Source organism: Pyrus communis, chromosome 4 (genome assembly GCF_041283825.1).
Source record: "Pyrus communis isolate YQ-2024b chromosome 4, ASM4128382v1, whole genome shotgun sequence".
NCBI classification, from domain to species: Eukaryota; Viridiplantae; Streptophyta; class Magnoliopsida; order Rosales; family Rosaceae; genus Pyrus; species Pyrus communis.
Genome location: NC_142568.1, coordinates 16,150,697 through 16,170,118, shown reverse-complemented (window position 1 = coordinate 16,170,118; position 19,422 = coordinate 16,150,697). Strand labels below are relative to the sequence as shown.

The following is a 19,422-nucleotide window of genomic DNA, read 5'->3' as shown; positions in this document are numbered from 1 at the left end:
AAAATAACAACAAAAAGTTATCAAAATTATGCTCATCTAATCCATTCTAATAAATAACAACCAAAAGTTATCAAACTTATCAAAATAACAACAAATTCAAATAACAATTAGAGTGCAAAAAAAATTAATTAATATATTCTTATATTCCTAAATATTATAAGTTTAGGTTATATTCTTATATGAAAGGTTATATTCTTATATGAAAGGATATTCTTATATTATAAGTTTAGGTTATATTCTTATGAAAGGTTATATTCTTATATTCTTATATTCCTAAATATTATAAGTTTAGGTTATACTAGAAAATATGCCCGCGCGTTGCTGCGGGACTTGAATGCACCAACCTTAATTGCATGAATAAGACACATTTAACTTGAATAAATTAAACATAATCATGAATGAACAGGAGGATAGATCAGTGAAAGGGGTTGGTAAGATAAGCAGCTTGGTTTTTATATATATTCAACATAGCTGATATGAAAAGGCATTGTACAATTAACAGGACGAAGTTGAACGTTCTTGATTACAAAAGATGTGGTTGCAAAAAATCCTTTTTCCATAAGAAACAGAAGCAACATGCAGTTCACACATATATTGCCTCTGAAGTTAAGATGGCAAACTATATATTCTGCAGGCCAGCCGCCTGTTTTAGCAATTAACAAAAAATATTAAAAGTGTTCTGTTTTTGTTTCAGCAGCTAAGCTTTCAAGCACTAATGTTCAAAGAAAAAAAAATACAGGACGCCTATTTCCGTAAGAAACAGAAGCAAGATGCAGTCCACACATATTTTGCCCTTACAGTTAAGGTGGCAAAATATATGGCCTGTAGGCCTGGCACCTGTTTCAGCAGTTAACAAAAAACAAAAAAAACTGTTCCATTGTTGTTTCAGCAAGTTTTCAAGCACATAGTAACTCCAAAAAAAACAGAATGTTGAAAGATATAAAAACAGGGCTAATTTCAAGCATAAACTATCTTTGAAAAATTGATACCTCAAGTTTGTTTTCCCAATCTACACCATAAATATTACTTAAAATTGAACCAGCCTTGACAACAAACTGAGGAAGCTCCTCGAAAAAATCTACGGTGCTGTAAAACACCCCAATAAGAAGAATAAAATAAGATGCCAAGAATTCATGAGCAGCTAATTATAAGCTAAAGGAAAGACGGTCTAATGCCTAAGAACCAACGAAGTGAAACTTTGCTTGCTATATATGGATATGCATGCCATAAGAAAGATTTATTCCCCCTTGTAGTAGGCTGTTCTCTGTAATCTTAAGCTAACCCAAGTAGACTAATTATAATGATGCAAAATATATATAAATCTGACTGTTTTTAAACTGGGATTCGAAATCATCAATACCTGGGCATATAATTGTCTTCAACACTTACTGCAAGATCATATTTCTAGCCATGCAATAAATCCAAATTGAGCACCATCGCATAATCTTGGGCTTACATTGTGGAAAACAGAAGCACCACCAGCGTTTTTAACAATCAACGTTACTTGCCAACATCATTAGAGAGTGAACAATTAGGACCATTTTTTCTGTCCAGCCATTTTAGTTGGCCTAACTCAATGTAATTGCTTCTAATAACAGAATATTCTGATTGATATGGAAAGCGTAGTTCCTCTAAAAAAAGGCTAGAATTATTTATACCTGCCAAACCCAGAGTAATCTGGTTCAAGATGCGAGAGACCATTTATTTCTGTGTAACCATCAGAAGTCTCACTCATCTGCCTCTCAATCCTCTCCAATCCTCCAATAGATGTATAAATGAAACAATGAAAATATGTGGGAACTCAGAAGGGTTTAGGGTTTGTATAAAGTATAAAGTAGTAGTTTATAGCTTGACTATGTACATTGATATTATATACATATTAAGAGATGCCCAAAATATAGTTGCTCCTATTTTACCGATGACTCCAAACATTGGAGTACTTTGACTACTAAGTATTAGTTGGTAGCTTAGTTATATTTGCAAAACCTTCTATATGTAAAGAGTTGATTGGATTTACATAACTTGTTTAGTGCTAATCTTCAACACAAATGGTTATACAACAATGTGAAACAAACAATATGATTATTCACACTTAAAAAGCTATCCTGTTATAAATGGCTGGGAATTAACGTTTTCAATTAAGACTTTAAACTTTTTTTCTATTGTGGGATTGCAAAATGAGCATCCCAAATTGCATGAGCAAATGGTCTTACTTGTAAACGATCTTGCACCCATGCTCAAAATTTTCTTCCCAAGCTACATGAAACAAATTTTGGGAATGCAAAAGAGGAGCAAAGATTCCAGACTCAGAGCATGTTATTGACTCAGCCACAAATCTGTTGACAACTATCAAAGACAAAATAGTACTTCTCTCTTAAAGATGTGGTTATCAACCCTTTTTACACATTTTTGTTAAAGTGTAACCTAATTGTTCATTCAATTACAATATCTGAAAACACCTCAAATCAAGCCACCTGATTTTGGCATTTGGGTGAGAAGGGGATACTAATATATATTTCGAAAACAACATCATGCTTTTCAGTCATTTTCATGGTTCTTACCAAAATTTAAAATCTAGAGACAGTGAGGGATTAAGACAGTCAGGAAATAAACAAATATTAGATATAATTCCACATTCTAAAATAAATATCAGTAAGTTAAAAGTAAAAACATGAAAAAAGGTAAGAAATTTGATATTGTAGTTAAAGACCCATATAAGTAATATACAACTAAAAAGCTAGATATTAAACCTAGAATAATGCAGAAAGATTGTTTTTTATAGTACTGCCAATGACAATTAATACATCCAAATAAAACCTAACATTCATATGTGAATAACAATGAAGGTAGAGATTACTTGCAGAAGAGATTATTGCAGTTGAGTGAATCCACAGAACTCAGTAGACTCAAACTGCAAAACAGATGGGGAAAAATCAAACCCATTAACAGAGTGGAGAAATTTTAAATCTTTAAACGAATTCTACACAAAATCATGTAAAGGGTCTGTTTTGGCTACCGAGAAACTTAGTATACATTTGAATATTATTACATTTTAATATAAAAATTAAGCTTTATTCAGATGGAAGAGATCAAAGGTTGCATCATTCAGCTTCACACATGCCCACAACACAATTTCAAAAACTGTCATCTTAAAGTCACATTCTTTATCAAACTCCCACTCCGGAATTAAAGATCCGCACCAAATCTCTCTCTCTCACTCTCTCTCTGTCTTTGTCATCCAGTACGCATCCGCCATGTTTGAGGCTCAACCCTAAACCCTAAATATCGAAAAGTAACCTATATCAAGCCCCAATTGCTATCAATGAGAGCAGCCTTAACGTCTTTGGTCGGCGCACTGGTTCTCTACATTAATATGATTCATCACATTCTCTCTCGAATTTCACTCTCGCATTCCTTGAAACAAATTCTGATCATAATTCATTCCTTAAGTAGAACTAATAGATTTAAACAAAGAAGAAAAATAAAATAAAAAATAAAAAAGGAAGCTGGGTTTTTACCTCTAAACGATCTCCCAGCAACAAAAGACTTCAATCGCTATCTTTGCACATTCGATTGGTCAGTAAAATATACAGAATAAGAGTTACATCACATAGCAATAAAGTAGAGAGAATTGGAAGACAAAAGGAGATTTAAAATGTGTAAACCTCACAAATGTCACAAACCCTAGAATTCTTGCTGACCAAAATCACAATTTCAAATTTGAAGCTGCATGATATGAATAGAGTTTGTAAACCTAATCCTAAAGCACAAAAGATTTGAAAACGACTCCTCACCTCAATCAGCTGAGGCTGTCATGGGCTTCAAATCTCAGTCATTCTGTGCAACCATGGCCTTTGTCCTCAATCTCAGGCCTTCATGGCTCAAGAGTGCAGGTAGTGAGAGTGATGCAACGACTCAATCTCCTCTCTCTCTCTCTCTAATCGTACACCCCTATGACTCTGTCTACCTGCAAGTCGTATTTCTTCCCCTTACCAAATCCCTATCGCTCTCACTCTTCCTTCCTCCCCCTCTCTCTCCCCTCCTCCTCTCTGCAAGCCGCATGCCTTCCTCTCACCAAATCCCTATCTCTATCCCTCCTGCTCTCTCTCCTGACGGCATGCTTTCACCGAGTCCCTCTGCAGCTCATAGAAAGAAAGGAAATGAAAGTCTCCCTAACCCACCCAATCCGTTCGAAACCCTACAGACTAAAACGACCATCGCACCCCTACCTTTCCAGGATTATCAACACACGGCATCAAGAATTAATGAAATAAGTTTAACCATATATTCAAACAACAATGATATAAACAACATAGAAATAAAATTGCAGAAAAATCTAAGGTTTAGATGAGAGAAGAATTAAAAGCATCTATTCAATTCAGGTGCTTGAAATTCATATGTTTACAATTCATCTACTGAATGGAGCATGTAGAAATTGACTAAATTCATACATATGTTTGGGACTCATCCTTCTTCCTCATAAAAATTGCTCCGAACTGCAATTTTCAATACAATTTGAGCCAAAATTTAATTCAGTATCTGTCATCATCAAAATCTTCTTCCGAGTCAAAACTCATGATTGGGGGAGTTCAATAAGCAACAGATAATTACCTAAAGGTTTCATCCACCAACAACAATCCCTTCCTCAACAGCCGAATGAAAAAAAAAAAAAAAGTTTAAATTTTGATGGTGCTTTCTGTGCCAAAGATAAGATGAAAGAAAACTTAACATGTGTACCTATTCAGGTAGAGTGAACAAAGATTTTATACAAAACAGAAAAATTAGCAATTTGTAAATTTATTTTGTCATGCCATAAAGTTTTTAAGAATCGAGTAACATATATTTTTGGACATACTGGTTCTTTGCACGAATAAACTGAAGGTGTAACCCCGCCTTCTTCTGTGGAATGCTTCTCTAACTGCAATAGCAGACAAACTGATGATGATGGGGACTACTAAATTCCTAAAAAAAAACATAAAATTTTGAAGCTTTACAAAGTGTAACAATAAAACTGCACCCCGTGGAGAAACAACATAATTCACTAACCTCGATAAAGTCAGAAGTATCCGCATCCTGCCTGTCTGAATTCCTGAAAAAAGCATGAAATTTTGAAGCATTACAAAGTGTGCCTTTTAAAACTTGGACACAGGGCCTTCTTCTTCTTTCGGAAATTATCAAGACTAATCAAATTGTGGAATTCCAACCGTTAAAATGACATACCAGACTGAAGAAACTTCAGCAGTTAGAAGATCATAGTAGCAAATGCATCAAAAGAACAAAAAACTATATGAAAATTACAGAACCTAGATGAAAGGAAAGCCAAAAAGCATCAATAAAATGAGAAACAGAAGAACTCACCTAAGAATTAGAGTCCCAAGAAAGCAGCAGGTTGATTTGATATGCCAAACTGCACTGCTTTTATATATCAATGTTTGAAACAATCTTTCAAATTTCTAAAAAAAATAATAATACTTTGAAATAATGAACAGAATCTACAGAACCCAGAACCCTTTAAAGCCAATTATATGTGGGGGTGGGGTTGTGGGATCACAAAAAGTCCAAATTTTTTTTGCACCTCCTATGAAAATTAAACATTGACATTGATTCACAGAGAAGAATATGGACAACGACAAAGATGGGATGCGCGCCTCTGGGGGGGAAGGGGGGGGAGTTGTGGTGGAGGAGAGGGATGAGAGTAGAGGGAATAGATGCAGACCAAAAATATAAACTTAAAAAACAAAATCATACGAAGATATTGTTTTAACAATTAATGGCATATATATATATATATATATATATCAAGGAGACAAATAGTTGCAGAGGCTTGGATTATACCTTTTCATCTTGGATTTGAGAACTTTGTGGCCTCCGCCTTATTTTTGAACACCAGATTTGAGCTCTGTGTGCTCAAATTAAATCAGTTCATCCAGGCATGGGCTTCAGAGTTCAGATCTCACTAACTCTCTGAAAGCTTGGGCTTCCTCCTCAATTTCCGTCATATTCTCTCTGCGCTGTATCCCTCCTCCCTCACTCAATCAGGTCAGAGAGCAGACAAATTTGATGTGGACTTCAATGTATATGAATCCATGGTTGAACTCATTTCCTGACACACTGAGTGAAAGAAATGAATCATCAAATTAAGATCCACATAATTAGTTGCATTTGTCACCAAAATACCAATCATTCCAAAACACCATTGAAGCACTGAAAAATCACAAATTTCACCAAATTCAAAAGCACCCAACACCCACCAATAAAATTTGGAATAAGTCCGATTAAAAGGATGAGATTGCTTGAAACAAAACCCCCAAAATCACAAAAATGAAATTTTAACAGAAAACTCATTTCTAAGCCCGAACTTACACACTTCTAACACATAATTTTCAAACCACAAAATTACCCACCCTAAAAAGTGAACCTGTTTATAATGGTCAAACCCATATGATCAAACTCACCGAATACTGAAAAAAAAAAATTACAATTAATAATTACCTCAACAGCTAACAGAGCCAAAGCCAAACCCCAGAGCTTCGAATGGCAAAAATGATAACAGAAACATGAATAGTCCTTCTTCCTTCCCCACTACTGCTGCCACTTTCTCTCTCTAAATGAGTTACCATTACACCAAACCATTAGCATGCAAGTATTTAACTACAATGTTTAGTGCTTTGCAACTGAGTCATGATACTGAATCAAAAGAAAAAAAAATCATATATTCTTGGACATTTTATCATGAGATCATACCACCACAATGCTCAAGATCCTAAATTAGTATACATTTGCATACGCAAAATCTATGATCGTCAATTCAGACCAACCCTCGTACATTTGCAGCTCAAATCAGCACAGGAAAAAAAATTTAGGCATGTATGTTCCCCCAAAAGTGAATTTATCAGTCTTTGAGATGGGCAATAAAAACCTATCAACATTGTGCATTCAAGAATCATTTTTCTTTAAAAAAAAATAATAATAAATAAATATTTAAAAAAAATCAGCTTTTTTGATAATGAATCCAATTAAACAGTTCAGAATCAGAAGTCAACAGAGCAAAAAACAAAATCAAGTCACTTTTTATATACATTTTAAATCAATTAGATCAATCAGATAACAGAAAGAAGATGGAATTCCACAAAAACTGTAACAAAAGTCAGCTCATTTAGGTACAATTACTACGAAGATTGAAGTCGAAAACATAAAAGGAAGTAAATTTAAATCATTTTTCCTACACTTTCCCAGCAACCAAGCAGAGAACTAAGAAATTGAAAGCAAATGAACTGATTGGCGCAATCAATTTAACCAAAGAAATCCGATTTTACTACGACGGGGGTAAATATGATGAAAATGGTGAGAAATTACTTACAGAGAGAGCTTCGATGACTTGGCCCAGAAAGCCAGAGAGGAGATCCTTTCTTATGAGAGAATCAAATCAGCGTTATGAACATCACGAAATTTGCATTACAGAAACCCATCTGAAACATTTTCATTCAGAAGAATCATTAGTTTCTCTCGTTCTAAATTGAGAATATGTTCAAGAATTGACCAACTGCATACCGCATAATAAAACCTAAAACTGAAGCCAACCCAGTTCAGCAAATGAACATACTATTAGCTAAAGGGATACAAATTTTGTGATTGAATCAGATAACACATATCTACATGCAAATTGCAATCATATGAGAAATTGGTATCTCTATAACAATGTAATATTTGAACTCCAATTATCGAAATCCAATTAACAAATACACTAATATCTGTACACAAATATAATAACCCAATAATTTAGCAAGAATGAAAAGGAAATAATATGAACAGAGAGATATGTATAATGACCCGGAGGTATACCTTACAGACATAGTCATTCTTTCGCTTCTTCCCCCTTGACGCTGCACATAATTTCATACCACCAGTAAGAACAATGCAGATTATATACACTTTCAAATTGCAAGAGAAGTTAATAAAACAGGATATATTTTCAGTACGTAACATACCGGTGAAAATAAACATAATTACAACAATTAACAGAGAGAACCCCAGACCTAAAACAAATATTCAGTTTTTTATGCCTACATTTGAAATTCACGTGTAATAACAATATGTTTCGCCGTCAATCATACCCAAATAAATAAATAAATATGTTTCGCCGTCAATCATACCCAAATAAATAAATAAATTATCGGAAGTCGAAGAGCAACAATATGTTTGCATACCATTATCATACCCAAATAAATAAATAATCCGGAGTCGAAAATTCACATGTAATTTTTCACTTTTGACCCATACAGACCCAGATCTCATAAAAATGTCCGGTTTTTTATGCCTTCTTTAATATTACAGAGAATATCATAAAAATGTCCGGTTTTTTATGCCTTCTTTAATATTACAGAGAATATCATAAAAATGTCCAGTTTTTTTATGCCTTCTTTAATATATATATATATATATATATATATATCTTAACTCAAAGAAAATATAGAACGAACATAAAAAAGGCAAATTATGAACGTTTAGAAGCTAATTTCATTAGCAATTAAAGCAACCAATCTCTCTCAGCATCACGATTCAGAAACCCCCAGGAAACCCAGAAATTTAATGAAAATTTTTCTAATCATTCAATTGGATTAGACAAAATCATGAATTTTTTTTCTAAAGCCCAATTATATTAAATCACAAATTTGAAGCAGATTTTGACATGCAATAAGTCAATAGGATAGGAATCGCTTCAGACTAACCTCGATGGCAGGGCCTCCGGAATTGCCCGATCCAAACCAAGCTACTCGGTTATAGGGAGATGCCAACAGAGTGGATCGCTGCAAGCCGCATGTCTCCCCTTACCAAATCCCTATCTCTCTCCCTCCCGCTCTCTCTCCTGACGGCATGGTCTCCCCAAGTCCCTTTGCAGCTCACAGAAAGAAAGGAAATGAAAGTCTCCCTAACCCACCCAATCCGTTCGAAACCCTACAGACTAAAACGACCATCGCACCCCTGCCTTTCCATGATTATCAACACGCGGCTTCAAGATCAGCGGCACACAGAGAGACAAAGACAAACCCGTAGCTCCCATCTCTCTCCAATCTGTCAGGCCCTGTGTCTCCCTCCTCTGTAGTCGCTCTGTCCCCCTCTCTCCGCTCGACAGAGGCACACCCAGCTGTCTCCGAGTCAAAAATGCGAGCGATTGTCTCTCTCCAATTTGTCAGGCGTGCTGTCCCCCTCCTCTCTCTCTCTCTCGCCGAGTCAAACGTGAAATGCAGCCGACGGCTGAAAATAGGTTTTTAAGCCTGAGTGGCAATTTTGTAAATTAAGTGAAAGTTGGTTAAAAGCATCCGAGTGGTAATCTTGTAAATAAACTGAAATGTGGTTCAAAACACTGTTCATTTCTACAGTGCAATTTTGCCAGCTTCTTTAGACTAAAGTAATTCTTATATGAAAGGTTATATTCTTATATGAAAGGATATTCTTATATTATAAGTTTAGGTTATATTCTTATGAAAGGTTGTATTCTTATATTCTTATATTCCTAAATATTATAAGTTTAGGTTATATTCTTATTAGAGTGCAAAAAAAAAAAAAAAACATAATATATTCTTATATTACTCAATATTATAAGTTTATGTTATATTTAATATTGTTAATTTAACATAAATGCTTATAAATATTATTCATTCCATTTTCTCATAACAATTCAAATTATGTTCATCTAATCCATTCTAGTAAATAACAACAAAAAATTATCAAAATAACAACAAATTAAAATAACAATTAGAGTGCAAAAAAAAAAATTAACATAACATATTCTTATATTACTCAATATTATAAGTTTATGTTATATTTAATATTGTTAATTTAACATAAATGCTTATAAATATTATTCATTCCATTTTCTCATAACAATTCAAATTATGTTCATCTAATCCATTCTAGTAAATAACAACAAAAAATTATCAAAATAACAACAAATTAAAATAACAATTAGATTGACAAAATTAATTAATTCGACTAAATTTTTATTAATTTAACAAAAATAGTAGAATTTTATCTAAGTGCTTAAATTATAATTTTTAAATAAATAAACTTGTGTATTATACAATTTAAGAAGTTAGTGATACAAACCTGATTTGTTGAAGAATTTCGACATCAACAATTCTTTATGTACTCAACCACCTCAAATAAATTTCCTACAAAAATAAATTGTAACTAAAAATTAAACATAAGAGGAGAAAATAAAAATATTATAAGCAAGAAAAACTTACTGTTGTGAAGAGGAACAAATGAAGTTTGAAAACCAAAGGAGAAAGCTGAAAGAGAGAGAACACGGGAGACTTTGTAAAAATTGGAAGAACGAATAAGAAAAGTGCAAGAGAAGAAAAAGAAAACACGGGGAGAGCATATAAAGACCATCAATGTGTCGCTTACAACCGACACTGGTTTTCAAAATATATGTCGCTCAAAACCGATGCAGGATTTAAAATATTAAAAACAAGAATTAGTGTCGCCTAGAAGCGACACCCATAGTTTATGTCGCTTAAAAGCGACACTATTTTATTTAAAGCGACGCCAGTACTTAAAAATATTAAAATATATGTCGATTATAAGCGACACTAAATTTTTACGTCGGTTTAAAAGCGACATAGAAATTTTATGACGCTTATAAGTGACAGTAAATACGACGTCATCTTCAGTGAGTGTCGTAAATCTCTTTTTCGCCACTATATAATATTAAACCGACGCAACAACTGACGCTATTAGGTCCTTTTTTAGTAGTGTGTATTTTGTTTACAACTATTCTTCATTATACAACCAATTAGTGTATGATCAATGAATCATATTTTCTGTAAAAGAGGCCTCGAGCTAGTGATGCTGCAGGTAATGCCCGCTGATTGCATTTGCAATTGGTAGAAAGACAGTAAGAATCCTAGTTTCAATGTAATATAACAAGAAGACCCTGAACAAAAATCTACCTTTTGACTAACGATAGTGGTATATACATACCTAGAAGTATTTCAACCTGGGTAGAATTGCAATTATAAATGTTCAGTCTGCAATTTTGCCAGTAGCTATGTGGATCGGATGCTTTAGGTATCAAGGTATTTTGTATCTAATGATCATCACATACGAAAAAAGAGAAAAGGGATGTAAGTCAAATTCAGATGATAAGCAAATGAAGCTTTGAGTTCTGAGGAAGCTTACTTGCCAAAAATCATAAGCTGATTGAACGAGGAACATGGGGGTTTTGATGTTTTTAACAATTTCTTCAGGAAAGATACACTACATAAAAACAAACGATTGGGGCTGTGTTAAAAACCATAACCTAGAGGAAAAATAAGAACATCCCAAATTTAATCATTGGTACCATATAAAAAAGAAGAAGATAAAATCTACCATATCTGGTTCCATTCTCGCAACACAATCCTTGTTCAAACTTTTCGCTAACCCCTGATACAGCATGAATAAGAAAATCAGTATTATTAAGCAATTAAAATGCATGAAATAAACATGTTGGAATAATGGTAGGCTAGTCAATTTTCTTGTTCAAAGTTAGGCAAGTTACCATAGTCAAGCAAGTTAGGTAAGTTAGGCAAAATTAGGTTTATGTTCTTTTTCTTCCCTATATATATGTTTCATCTTGTAATTGTTTCATCAAGTCAATACAAAACCATCTTCAACACTTCTCTCTCATGGCTTCAACCCTAGAAACCTTAGCAAGTTCATATTTTATCATGGTATCAGAGCATCGTTTCTGGTGACTCTGAATACCCCACCTATCTTCAACGCTTCCGCACCACAACCAACAACATCGTCATCATGAGTGATTCAGGAACCAACACAAAACCATTAGAGATGGCTACTGATCTCTCGAACCCGTTTTTATTACACCCCTCTGATCAACCTGGGAACATCTTGGTCTGCAAAACCCTTCAAGGAGACAACTACAACACATGGAGCCGTGCTATGCGCATCAGTCTAAGTGCTAAGAACAAGCTAGGTTTGGTCGATGGAACCATTGACCCACCTGCTGAAACAGATAAACAATTTGCATTGTGGCAACGATGCCATGACATGGTTCTCGCATGGATCCTGAATTCTGTACATGAAGACATCGCAAGCAGCGTTTCCTACTACACTTCAGCAGCAGATGTGTGGGCTGACTTGCGTGATCGTTTCTCTCAAGGGAACGATTCACGTGTTTACCAAATTAAGAGAGAAATTGTTGAGCACAGACAGGAGCAACAATCGATCTCAGTCTACTACACCAAACTAAAGGCATTGTGGGATGAATTGACGTCCTATCATGAGCCCTCAACATGCACTTGTGGGGGTTTGAAGAAGATCAATGAACGTGATGAAAAGGAAAGAGTGATGCAGTTTCTCATGGGATTAAACGAGTCCTATGCCGCAGTACGTGGGCAAATCTTGTTGATGCAGCCACTTCCCGATACTCGAAAGGCATACTCTCTTGTTTTACAACAAGAGAAACAAGTAGAGGTATCTCTCACTCGTCATAACAACAGTTTGCATGCGATGCATTTGACAAGCCATAGGGAATCTGCTGCATAACGAGGTAACTCATCTATTAAATGCTCTTATTGTGATCAAAAATATCACACCGTAGATCGGTGTTTCTATCTCAATGGCTTTCCACCGGGGCACAAATACCATGGCAAAAAGATGATTCCTCCTAACAAGAAGAAACCTGCGGCTAATCAAATAAAGACTAGCAGTGAAGTCGCCACAGTCACGGATCAGCACCATCATAAAACCAACGGTGACAACCCCAAGTTCACTCCTGAAGAGTACAACCAAATCATGGCCATGCTCAAGAAAAACAACTTGGATGGTAATCCTCACCATTTTGCAAATGCCACAAGTACTCTTACACCTCTGTCTAAAATGTCAGGAGCCTTACCACAGAAAAACCTATATTGGATCATTGATAGTGGGGCAACGGATCATATATCTCCTTCACCTCACTTGCTTCACAAGAAATCTATGTGTGATTATGTACAAATGCCGAATGGGGGAAAAGCCATTATAGAATCTGTTGGTTCCTTCCAAGCAACTCCTCTTCTTAAACTTGATGATGTGTTACATGTTCCAAATTTTCAAGTTTATTTGTTATCCGTTAGCAAACTCACTGAGTCTCTACAATGCATAGTGATTTTCTTTCCTACCTTTTGTGTGATACAGGACATGGCTACGAGGAGGACGATTGGCCTGGGCAAGCGATATAATGGGCTCTATTACTTGTCGTCAACACAAAACCCTCATTTAGCTCACAATGTCAATCGTCATTCAAACCTTTGGCACCGAAGGTTAGGACATCCCTCCACCGGTCCCTTACAACTTTTGACCAAGCAAGTTCCAACTATTATGTTTGATTCTAGCCATTTGTGTGACATTTGTCCCCTTGCTAAACAAACTCGTTTGTCTTTTCCGTCAAGCTTTATTTCATCTCAAGCACCTTTTGATTTAATACATTGTGATATTTGGGGACCCCATCGAGTCAATTCTCATTCTGGGGCTAGATATTTTTTTACTATTGTTGATGATTATTCACGATTTACTTGGATCCATCTTATGCGTTTAAAATCTGAAACACAAGGGTTGTTACGTTCTTTTATTGCTTGGGTTCAAACACAATTCAATCGCATGATCAAGACGATTAGGGCAGATAATGGGGCTGAATTCATTTCTTTACGTTCCTTTTTTGATAGCAAGGGTATTGTGTTTCACACTTCTTGTCCTTCTACTCCCCAACAAAATGGGGTCGTTGAAAGAAAACATCGCCATCTTTTAAATGTTGGGCGAGCACTTCGTTTTCAAGCCAATTTACCTTTAATCTTTTGGGGGGAAAGTGTTCAAACGGCATGTTATTTAATCAATCGCTTACCAACACCACTCCTCCATCACAAAACCCCATTTGAGCTTTTACATTGTACACCTCCAGATTTCCATCACTTGCGTGTGTTTGGTTGCTTATGCTATGCCACAAATCTCACTCCCACACACAAGTTTGATCAACGTGCTCGGAAATGCATATTTGTTGGATATCCTCTTGGTCAAAAGGGGTACCGTGTTTATGATCTCACTACCCACAAATTCTCCACCTCCCGTGATGTGATCTTTCATGAGGACACCTTTCCCTTTCTTTCCCAACCCCCAGATCACCAACTTGACAGTGTTGTTCTCCCCCTTCCCCTTGATACTACCATTGACTCACCTGCCCCTACCACCACTACCATCCCCCTTCCATCCCACGACACACCACACGACCCACCGCACGACCCACCACAAGTCACACCCCCTATCCATGCCACCAACCCTTCCTCGGACCTTCTCATCACCGAGCCTGCTCCCTCCCTTCTTCCCCTTGCCATTCGCCACTCCAACCGTCCTCCAAAATCCTCCGTACGACTTCAGGGCTATCATTTATATCATGTACACTCTCTTGCTCCCAGTGCCACCTCCTCTTCCATGTCAGGTACACGTTACCCTTTATCTCACTATGTTTCTTATGCTCATCTTTCTTCTTCACACCGTTCTTTTGCTTGTGCTATTTCCAACATTGTTGAACCCACTACCTTTGAGCAAGCTAATAGTGATCCTGCATGGCAAGCCGCCATGCAAGCTGAACTCCTAGCCTTAGAACAAAATCGGACTTGGACTCTCACTCGTCTCCCTCCCGGGCATCGAGCTATTGGTTGCAAATGGGTTTACAAGGTCAAGTATCATTCAGATGGGTCTGTCGAGCGTTATAAAGCTCGCCTTGTTGCCAAGGGTTTTACACAACGTGAAGGTATCGATTACAAAGAGACTTTCGCCCCAGTTGCCAAACTTATTACCGTCCGATGTCTTTTGGCCGTAGCTTCTGTTCGTCATTGGTCTCTCCACCAAATGGATGTTCAAAATGCCTTCCTCCATGGAGATCTTAAGGAAGAAGTCTATATGCAACTGCCTCCTGGTCTTCGTCGTCAGGGGGAGCACAATGTATGCCGACTCAACAAGTCACTTTATGGGCTTAAACAAGCCTCTCGAAGCTGGTTTCACAAATTTTCCACTGCTATACACCAAGCTGGGTATCAACAATCCAAGGCCGATTATTCCTTGTTCACCAAGGTACGTGATCACTCATTCACAGCTATACTAATCTACGTCGATGACATGATCATCACAGGCAATGATGAAGAGGCCATTCGTGATCTCAAACAATTTCTTCACACTCAGTTTCGAATCAAGGATCTGGGACCATTAAAATACTTTCTCGGCGTAGAGGTGGCTAGGTCTTCTCAAGGTATTTCTATCTCACAACGGAAATACACGCTTGACATTCTTGATGAAGCCGGCTTACTGGGTGTCAAACCTGCAAAATTTCCCATGGAAGAAAATTTGAAGATATCTCCAACGGAAGGGCAAGTTCTTCATGATGCCTCGAAGTATAGGAGACTTGTTGGTAAACTTATTTACCTTACTATCACTAGACCGGAAATTTCATATGCAGTTCATGTACTTAGCCAATACCATGCAACAACCAAGAAAACCACATTTAGATGCAGTCCATCGTCTCTTGCGATACTTGAAAGGGGCACCTGGACAAGGACTTCTATTTCCTTCAAAGGGGGACCTAATCTTGGCTGGATATTGTGATGCCGATTGGGCTCGATGTTCAATTACAAGGAGATCCGTCACGGGTTATTGCATATTCCTTGGAGGAGCATTGGTATCTTGGAAGACTAAGAAACAAACCACCGTTTCTCGATCTTCAGCAGAAGCAGAGTATCGTGCCATGGCCTCTGCGACGTGTGAGCTTACATGGATGAAATACTTGTTAGCTGACTTACGAGTTGATCATCATGTGCCAGCAAAACTGCATTGTGACAATCAAGCGGCTCTTCATATAGCAGCCAATCCTGTGTTCCACGAGCGTACCAAACACATAGAAATCGATTGTCATGTTGTTCGTGAACGTATTCAATCAGGGGTTATCACGACAGCCTACGTTCGTACTGGAGCACAGTTGGCTGATATATTTACCAAGCCGCTTGGACAAGGGATGTTTCACTCATTACGTGGCAAGATGGGTGTGATTGACATTCACATTCCACCTTGAGGGGGAGTATTAAGCAATTAAAATGCATGAAATAAACATGTTGGAATAATGGTAGGCTAGTCAATTTTCTTGTTCAAAGTTAGGCAAGTTACCATAGTCAAGCAAGTTAGGTAAGTTAGGCAAAATTAGGTTTATGTTCTTTTTCTTCCCTATATATATGTTTCATCTTGTAATTGTTTCATCAAGTCAATACAAAACCATCTTCAACACTTCTCTCTCATGGCTTCAACCCTAGAAACCTTAGCAAGTTCATATTTTATCAAGTATGATATGCCAGAGTCTAAAATAAGAATTAACAGATGTACCATATTTAAGATTGAAAATTATATTGATACATGCTGGTACACCTCATATTCATTCCATCCGTCAAACCCGACAACCCTACACTATCACCTAGGTAGTAACTAAAGTTATACCCAAAAACTAGGATAAGTATCACCAAGAAAGGGATTGTATAAGCTAGTATCGTCAATGTCAGAGCATAACCTGAAGGTTGACAACATCACGAAAGAGAGATCTCACGGTAGGATTGTGGAGAACATCTTTCCTGAAATGTACTAAACAGAATGTAGCTATGTGATCACTAGTAAGAGCACAGATGATGCTTTAAGAAAAAGGGCTTTATACACGTAGAACAAGTAGTTAGTAAGACCTTGCAAGAATTTCAACATTCCTAGTGTAGCTTGAGAGGGAGAATTGCAAATTTGATAGAAAAGAGAATGGTTCAAAGGTGTTCGATTGTGATAGGTCTTATTTCCTAATGTATGAACTAGGAACAGTAGAATAAGGAAACAGCAAAGATAAGAACGAAATTATGGCCCTCGAAGAGTTCACATGTGAAAATATATGATCCTAGAAAAACTTCATGCCAAGCAGATTAGCTAAAAGATGTTGGTGCAGAAGGAACTGGTATGCATAAAACATACTCATCAAGAAAAAAACCAGCATCCCCTAGACATTTGACAGTGGCATCCTTAGGCAAAAGATGTCGAAATTCATCACAATGTATAAGAGCCGCCAACCCACCAGAAGAGCATCCCGAAAGAAGGGCCTGTAAGATTGTTATTCACACACATTATTGCTTCCCAAAAGAAGGGCCCGAAAGAAGGGCCTGCAAGATTGATACCTGTTCCGCTTTTGACAAGCCAAATGACAAGAGTTCATCCATAATTGCTTCCCAGATGAGCTGGCCCCTAAAGAAAAGTTCCGTTCCATTCTATACCATTGAAGAGCAATAAAACCTCCATTAATAAAATTACTACTGATTCTCAAACAAGGCAGAAAATCTCCAAACATAACTTACCTTCAACTCATTATCAGGGTGACCGGCTATACATGCACCATCACAATACTGTATTCTGACTCAGTTCCAGTTAAAGAATCCTAGAGAATGCTCCAAAATTGGAATTGGTTAACTGTTTAACTTGACATTGAGTTAAAACTACAAATAATTAAGCATTATGGTGATCGTACATATACGAAGCAACTGAGCAGAATATAATTACCCGGATTATGGTCAGGGTAAGGGCTTAAAATCCCAGTAAAGTGAACTCGACGTCCCATATGTTTGGAAGATCCTAAATGCATATGTTTACGCAAAATACATGATTCTATTGTGTTGCACCAACCTCCACCCTACATTTCAACATTTCAACCTAATAAATCCATTACACATAGTTTTTTCATCTTAATAAACAAACCAACTAGAACATGTAAATGCAATGAAATTGAACAAAACAATTGTAAGAAATATGCACAAACAGAACTGGTTACAAAATTTTAAAGAAATTATTAATCGGGAAACATAACGCATGTAACACTAAGGTTTAGGGCATTTTATTGTCTGTTTAGTATCCGTCCAATTCCAGTTTCGATTAAAAGTTCATAACCAGTTATCTCTGCGCCTTTCCAACAACATAAGAATTTTGAAATGTTAAGACCTCAATGAAAAGTAGCCAATTTTTGGCGCCGGATCCAAATCCATTTTGAAAATGGTAGCCTGGCAAACTTCCATCTAAACAAACTGCAAAACATAAATTAAACAAGAGGGTAATCAAATCAAGGAGAAATTAATTAGGAGCTGAAACACATGGTAATTAAAATTTGATTAGCAAAGGGTTACGGTGCAGTACGGGCGCCTCTATCTTTGGCGCTGTGCAACAATGTCAGGTCGATCAAATCGGAGGTGGTGATGCGATGAAATGCGTTCGCGGTGTTGGACTCCGGCTCGGAACTCCGATAGTAGGAGGCGACAGAGAGAGCGAAGATGAAGACGAAGACGGCGAATCCGACGGCGGCGATTGCCCAGCCACGCTTGGCCCACTGCATCCACCACAGCAGGCCGCGAAGCCCAGAAATATTCGCCATAGAATTTGACCCGACTCTCTCCACCACCATGGCTCGTCAGTGTTTGAGGTTCGAGGTTGCAGAGAGACGTAACTTCCATGGCTTGCATTTCAAGCTACCTCCGATTTCCGTGGCTTTCAACTTGTGACCTAGCTAGCTCGTGGCGCGTGAACAACGGAAGATCACTGTTGAGCACGGTCAACCAAACACATAATACCCTTCATATTTTTAAAGCTAAAATCAATTATCTCGTTACAAAGTGTTTTTAAAATAATTTTTAAAACGTTTTTAGTAAAATTGATTTTGATTTTCAAAAACACTTTAAATATTTTTTAGAAAAAGCATCAGATTTGTGCTTATTGTAAGAATTAGTTCTAGTATTTTTTTCAATATCTATTTGGATTTTTACTACGAATAGATATCAAAACATTTTCACCAAAAACATCTTCAGTCATTTTAGAAATACTTCCAAACGAACAATGTTAGCCAACGTGAATTACTTTGCTTGGTTTGGGTAGTGGCTCAATGTGTTATAGATCGGTTGATCTACCCTTGGGCAGTGTGTCTTCTCTTCTTGGGTTTTCTATTACGGCATTTGGGGTATTTTTGTTCACCACCACTAACTATGGTGATACTCATCTTCACCTAAGAACCTGACACGTGTCCTTATACTTAACAAGTTTACTAGGGGTTAGAAAATGTAACACATGGCAACCAATAAGGTATATAATAAACATACACGAAAGTTAATGTAGTTGAGCAAAAATGCATCCTTATTTAGAAGGAATGAGGTTTGACCAAAAAATTTAGAAGGAATGAGACTTTGAATTATTTTAATTCTTGAGTTCCCTTGTTTACTAAAATATGGATATGAGAATCATTTTACTCGTTAACTTTTTGTTAGGTTTACTTACACATAAAGGATCGAAAAAATACAACTTTTTCCATCGTTATCAAATACCTAAAAATCAAGA

At 36.6% G+C, this 19,422-nt stretch overlaps 1 protein-coding gene, 1 long non-coding RNA gene and 2 pseudogenes across 28 annotated transcripts in view; 1 reads left to right on the top strand and 3 right to left on the bottom strand.

Annotated features, from left to right (window-relative positions):
- Positions 1 to 18,540, bottom strand: part of LOC137722721 (pectin acetylesterase 5-like) — a 30,179-nt pseudogene extending 11,639 nt beyond the window's left edge. The window contains exons 1-10 of the transcript XR_015961669.1: positions 18,235 to 18,540; positions 18,043 to 18,125; positions 17,608 to 17,737; positions 17,406 to 17,485; positions 17,229 to 17,318; positions 17,029 to 17,153; positions 16,589 to 16,649; positions 11,377 to 11,430; positions 11,185 to 11,262; positions 10,987 to 11,092 (exon numbers count right to left, since the gene is read on the bottom strand). The product of XR_015961669.1 is annotated as a pectin acetylesterase 5-like (transcript). The remainder of the gene's footprint in view (positions 1 to 10,986; positions 11,093 to 11,184; positions 11,263 to 11,376; positions 11,431 to 16,588; positions 16,650 to 17,028; positions 17,154 to 17,228; positions 17,319 to 17,405; positions 17,486 to 17,607; positions 17,738 to 18,042; positions 18,126 to 18,234) is intronic.
- Positions 414 to 3,660, bottom strand: LOC137728023 (retinoblastoma-related protein-like). 8 transcript variants are annotated; one of them, XM_088692637.1, is made up of 5 exons: positions 3,519 to 3,660; positions 2,858 to 2,911; positions 1,659 to 1,758; positions 990 to 1,086; positions 414 to 837 (listed from the first exon to the last, which is right to left on the bottom strand). In XM_088692637.1, the coding sequence occupies exons 3-5, from the start codon at positions 1,733 to 1,735 to the stop codon at positions 745 to 747; spliced, it is 267 nt and encodes an 88-aa protein (XP_088548763.1). In that variant the 5' UTR covers positions 1,736 to 1,758; positions 2,858 to 2,911; positions 3,519 to 3,660; the 3' UTR covers positions 414 to 744. The 8 variants fall into 8 exon arrangements, 2 of the variants coding, with proteins under 2 accessions (XP_088548763.1, XP_088548762.1); XR_015961674.1 differs by adding an exon at positions 1,361 to 1,451 and having other exon boundaries at positions 414 to 1,086; positions 1,659 to 2,911; XR_015961673.1 differs by having other exon boundaries at positions 414 to 1,503.
- LOC137726370 (uncharacterized) lies at positions 4,351 to 9,250 on the bottom strand. Of its 19 annotated transcripts, none has more exons than XR_015961684.1 (9): positions 8,730 to 9,248; positions 7,843 to 7,883; positions 7,361 to 7,469; positions 6,493 to 6,604; positions 5,836 to 6,111; positions 5,359 to 5,415; positions 5,221 to 5,233; positions 5,047 to 5,089; positions 4,351 to 4,962 (listed from the first exon to the last, which is right to left on the bottom strand). It is a non-coding gene; the product is annotated as an uncharacterized LOC137726370 (long non-coding RNA). The 19 variants fall into 19 exon arrangements; XR_015961680.1 differs by having other exon boundaries at positions 5,221 to 5,283; positions 5,359 to 5,412; XR_015961692.1 differs by having other exon boundaries at positions 4,351 to 4,918; positions 5,221 to 5,283; positions 5,359 to 5,412.
- LOC148697540 (uncharacterized) lies at positions 12,040 to 13,447 on the top strand (annotated as a pseudogene).
- Positions 18,541 to 19,422: the final 882 nt, after the last annotated feature.

Coding starts and splice junctions, on each gene's coding strand:
- LOC137728023 (XM_088692636.1), bottom strand. CDS start 1,735: ATGAGTGAGACTTCTGATGGTTACACAGAAATAAATGGTCTCTCGCAT. Junction 1,087..1,658: donor GATTACTCTGGGTTTGGCAG/GTATAAATAATT, acceptor GGTGTTTTACAG/CACCGTAGATTTTTTCGAGG. Junction 838..989: donor ATTGGGAAAACAAACTTGAG/GTATCAATTTTT, acceptor CTGCTGAAACAG/GTGCCAGGCCTACAGGCCAT.